General features: G+C 39.9%; 1 protein-coding gene across 3 annotated transcripts; it reads left to right on the top strand.

The window, feature by feature from the left end:
- The first annotated feature begins 371 nt into the window (after nt 1-371).
- LOC100819802 (UBP1-associated protein 2A) lies at nt 372-4,764 on the top strand. Of its 3 annotated transcripts, none has more exons than XM_006576690.4 (2): nt 372-1,910; nt 3,038-4,764. In XM_006576690.4, the coding sequence occupies exon 1, from the start codon at nt 441-443 to the stop codon at nt 1,908-1,910; it is 1,470 nt and encodes a 489-aa protein (XP_006576753.1). In that variant the 5' UTR covers nt 372-440; the 3' UTR covers nt 3,038-4,764. The 3 variants fall into 3 exon arrangements, with proteins under 3 accessions (XP_006576753.1, XP_006576755.1, XP_006576754.1); XM_006576692.4 differs by having other exon boundaries at nt 373-1,910; nt 2,265-4,764; XM_006576691.4 differs by having other exon boundaries at nt 373-1,915.
- The last annotated feature ends 201 nt before the right edge of the window (nt 4,765-4,965 follow it).

Here is a 4,965-nt window from a genome sequence, read left to right as displayed (position 1 = left end):
TCCACCTTAAAGGACTTACCCACTGGAGAATCAAGTGTGACGTACACTTTTATCATAGTATTCCATATCAAAGTTTGGGATACAAATTCAAACCAAGGTCCTGCCAATCCAAACATGAGATTAAACAAAGTCTAAAAACCATGGTCTAAACTCTAACCATAAGATAAAGATCAAATATCATCGAAGTCCTCTATTTATCAAAAACAACTAATGATTTAAAAAATGAACCATGAATAAAGTATCCAAATACTGATTTGAAGAAATATTGTGGACGAGAAAAAAAAGGCCCAAATCCAAACAGTCTCCTCAATTTCCTATCCCGGGAAAGCAAATTAAAAAGATAAAGTTGTGGAGGCTAAATAATTATATATATATATAAAGTATCACAGTGAGAATGGTCGATACCTAAAATTCCTAATCAGAAAAAAAAAACCCTAGTAATGCCGCCGATGGGGAGGAAGCGAAAGGTAGCACCCAAATCTTCTCTATCCACCGAGCCACCTCTCAAGCAGCAACAACCAAAACCCGAAAATCCCCCTCAAGAATACGAAGAAGTCGAAGAGGAAGTTGAGGAAGAAGAGGTAGAGGAAGAGGTCGAAGAGGAAGAAGAAGAAGAAGAGGAGGACGAGGAAGAAGAGGAGGAGGAAGAAGAAGAAGAAGAAGAAAACGACGTCGTCAAACAACAGCAGCAGCAACAGCAAGACGAAGACGACATCCCGATATCGAAACTTCTGGAACCGTTGGGCAAGGACCAGCTTCTGAACCTTCTTTGCGACGCGGCGGCGAAGCACCGCGATGTGGAGGAGAGGATCCGAAAGGCGGCGGATGGAGATCCGGTGCACCGGAAGATATTTGTCCACGGATTGGGCTGGGACACTACCGCCGGAACCCTAATTAGCGCGTTCCGGCAGTACGGAGAGATCGAGGACTGCAAGGCCGTCACCGACAAGGTCTCCGGCAAGTCCAAGGGCTACGGCTTCATCCTCTTCAAGACGCGCCGCGGCGCGCAAAACGCGCTCAAGGAGCCGCAGAAGAAGATCGGCAACCGCATGACAGCGTGCCAGCTGGCATCCATCGGACCGGTTAGCAACCCGCCGCCGACGCCGATGGCGCCTTCAGCGGCTCCGTCGTCGTCGGTTTCGGAGTACACACAGAAGAAGATCTACGTGAGCAACGTCGGTGCGGACCTGGATCCGCAGAAGCTTCTCGCGTTTTTTTCACGGTTCGGGGAGATTGAGGAAGGGCCGTTGGGGCTTGACAAGGCCACCGGAAAACCTAAGGGGTTCTGTTTGTTTGTTTACAGGAATCCGGAGAGTGCGAGGAGAGCGTTGGAAGAGCCTCATAAGGATTTCGAAGGGCACATTTTGCATTGCCAGAAGGCGATTGATGGGCCCAAGGCCGGGAAATTTCAACAGCAGCAGCAGCACGGGAATGTTAATGCGCACGCCCAGCGGGCCCAGTTTCAGAGGAATAGTAATGTTGGTGCTAATGCTGCTGCGGGTTATGGTGGTGGTGGTTCGGCGGTGCAGCCGGGGCACTTGATGGCGCCGGCTGGGCCGGGGATTGGGTTTAATCCGTCGGCTGCTGCAGCTGCGCAGGCTGCGTTGAATCCGGCAATGGCACAGGCGTTGACGGCCCTGCTGGCGTCACAGGGGACGTTGGGGCTGACGAATTTGTTGGGGAGTATTGGAACGAGTGCTGCGGTGAACCCTGGTGTGCCTGCTGCAGGGTCTGCGGTGCAGGGTGGTGGTTATAGTGCTCAGCCGAATATAAGTCCCGGTGTTGTTGGAGGATATGGGAATCAGGTGGGGTTACAGGCTGCGTATCCGAATCAGAATCAGCAGATAGGGCAGGGTGGATCTGGAAGAGGGCAGTATGGTGGTGGAGCTGCGCCCTACATGGGGCACTAGGTATGGTGTGTGATCATTTTTGTGTAGATAATTGATGTCTTTTCCTGTTTGGCCTTATTTTTATCTGTTTGGTACTGTGTTTAATTGTAGAAGGGAATAGGGTAGGTCTTGGAGGAAGTGAAAGCAAAGGAGTGGGTTTTCTTTGTTGGGTATATTCTTAGGGTTTTTAGTGCCAACTTTTAGGGTGTCGAATATGATGTATTTTTGAATGCTTAGCATGAACTGACATTGGTCATTCTTTTTGGTTTTTGCCATGCCTGGTAGCCTCTTCTTGTTGTGCTTTACTATAATTTATATTTGTTTGCGTGGAACATAATGGTATATGTTCATTCATATTCGTTGATATGAGTATAGGTGTTTCCATCTATGTCACTGGACATGGAGGATGAATGACAATGGAGATGGGAGGTCTTGGTAGTTTGGATGAGGAATGTGTGATATGCTTCTTTGGTGATTTTCTTGTCAATGTTTTGAAGATGGGAGGTCTTGGTAGTTTGGATGAGGAGTTTGTGATATACTCACTGAAGAACAGATTGGACTGCCAGTGTGAAACAACCAAGAACAAAAGAGATTGACAGGATGATGGATCAACTACCATGAGAGAATTCAGTTAAGAGAGGGTGATGAGCTCATTCATTTTAGGTCATAATCCTTGGTCTTGGATTGTAGTTGAGTCCCTCGGATCAATGTTATTGTCATGGGTGCCCTTTCGTGGAATATTACCAATTCCACTTTCAAGTTTTCCCAGTTATCCCACCAGAAAATCTTCTATGAGGACGGAATCTGAAGGCAGCATGGAATTCCTAGTTTTTTGTATGGACTACTTGGCTGTGTTTATGTCACAAAGACTTGTGGAAAATGATTTTTCTTGGATTTTTCTCACTGTAGTATACTTTTTACTGTTCTACATTTTGTTGGCTTATTGTTTTCTAATAATGTTGAATGTTTGCAACACAGTTTTTTTAAAAACCTTTCCAAATGTGATTTTCTAAGCATCTTGAAAAATCAAATGATTTTGAGCTAGCTGTTTGAGTTTCAATAGTTCCCCGCCAATTTTGCTAAAGCTTGGTTTTTGGGCCCGTTTTTTCCAATTAAATTGTTTTCATGCTTTTTTATTCATTTTGCAGATTCCACATAAGTGCATCAGTCTTTTATTACTGGCCTGGCGTTTCTTCTGAGTTCTGAAGTTTAAGGAGCTGATGCAATTGGCGTGTTTATAATGAAATGCTACTTACTGATCAGAATATTTTAATTACCAAATGGAGTTCTGTTTTCGCCACCTGCTTTTTCTTATTTTCTTCCCTTTCAAAATATTGTAGTATTTTGACTTTGGTTTATCTTCAAAAAAATCGTACGGAACTGTTTTTGTACCGTGAATTGAAGTTTTATCGGTACAAATTATATTTTTAAATATTTATGTTTGCGTGTACCATTGTGTTTCAACTTAGTATTCTCGACTTGTTTGATGGTTTTTATATAGTTATTTGATACCGTTTCCCCTTGTTTTTTTATTGCTCTATTTTTTTCTTACTTTTTCATTCTTATGTAATCATTGAAATGAAATTGCATAATATACCTTTTCCCCTTGAAAAGATAAAATGGAATGAAGCCAAATTATAATTTTTTTTTCATTTTTCTTCTGTTGTGCACTTAAATCTTTGCAATTATTTTGCAGGTTTAATCAGTTTATTGAAATTAAAAAGGAAGAAATACAAATGATTTTCATTTAAGTTTGATTTTGATCTGCTTGTAAAGTTCCCACATTTTGAGAAATCTTTTTATGTAGTAGAGTTCCTTAACTAGGTATTTGATGTAACCTTTTACCTCCTTCCAACAGAAAAGCACAAAGAATGCACTCTTTTTTTAGGGGCTCAATTTTCTCTTTTAACATATTTTGAATCTTTTTTTTGTCATGATGCTCATTTAAATTGTCATTTTGAAGTAAGTCAAAGTTGGGCAAATTCTTTTTTCTTTCTTTTGTTTCTCTAGTTTTTCTATTCTCAAAGGACTGATTAATCACTTGCTTTGAAAAATCTTTACCCTTATGTGGCATTTGACACATAGAATATTTTATTCTCAATTAATTCACTTTTGTGGATGATATTCCCAGGATTATAAAACATATTTATTTATTACTCAGCTTTCCTGAAAGCAGTATGTTTATTCCCAACAAAGTTTTATACCCCTCTAAAATCATAATTTTTATAGTTAATCCCTACAGTGAAATTTTATTCTCAATTCTTATCTTCCAAGGTGGAAAACTTTTATTTCTACCTATTCACAAATTAACATTCCCCAAAATTTGTTATGTTCAGAAAATAATTGTTATTTCTTCTACCAAATATGTGAAGTTTGTATGCACTGAATGCCACCTTGAATGGTTGTATGATGCTTCTGATCATCACGACTTTCAAACTTGTTCATTTTTTGTTATTGCTGAAGCAGTTTTGTTTCTGGCAATCATGACATCCTGTTGGTTTGTCTGATTTCTTTCAAACTTGCAAAATGTTGTATGTTTATATTAAAGAAGAAACTGAATTTTGTCATTGAAATTGTGTTTTATGGATGTTTAATTTTCTACATAAATCCTGCTTCCGAAGTAAGAGTCTAAGAGATGAAGTCAATTCAGTCATATTGATTATGGGTTTGTTTGTAGCTCTGCTTAATTGTCAAATGAATAGGTTGGCTTCGATGGACTGGAAGGTATGTTGCAGTGTATTATGTCTAATATGTTATCCTTGTTTTAGTTGAATGGCAAGTGTGTTGACTCTGGGTTTTTACTAGAGAAATTTGCAGCCTTAAACCTTGTGTATTAAACTTGGGATTTAAACAGGGCTGTTGCTCATTTTCTGAATCTTTGCTTCTTTGGTAGATAGTAACCAGGTTATTGCATCTTCTCTCCTCCCTCTTAATAAAAGAAAGAAAGCTAATTAATTATGTATGCTTGCTTTTTCTAAAACGAAGGCGTAGAAAGTATAATTTCTTTCTGAATATATCGATACTTAAATTGCTTGAAACAACTGTTTTACTTTTCATGTTGCATTCAATGTGTTGA

This window comes from Glycine max, chromosome 3 (genome assembly GCF_000004515.6).
Source record: "Glycine max cultivar Williams 82 chromosome 3, Glycine_max_v4.0, whole genome shotgun sequence".
Lineage (NCBI taxonomy): Eukaryota > Viridiplantae > Streptophyta > Magnoliopsida > Fabales > Fabaceae > Glycine > Glycine max.
Note: the sequence above shows the minus strand (reverse complement) of the source record. Positions and strands in the feature narration are given on the sequence as shown.

Bases quoted from the DNA above. Each gene is read 5' to 3' on its own strand.
- LOC100819802 (XM_006576690.4), top strand. From the start codon at position 441: ATGCCGCCGATGGGGAGGAAGCGAAAGGTAGCACCCAAATCTTCTCTA.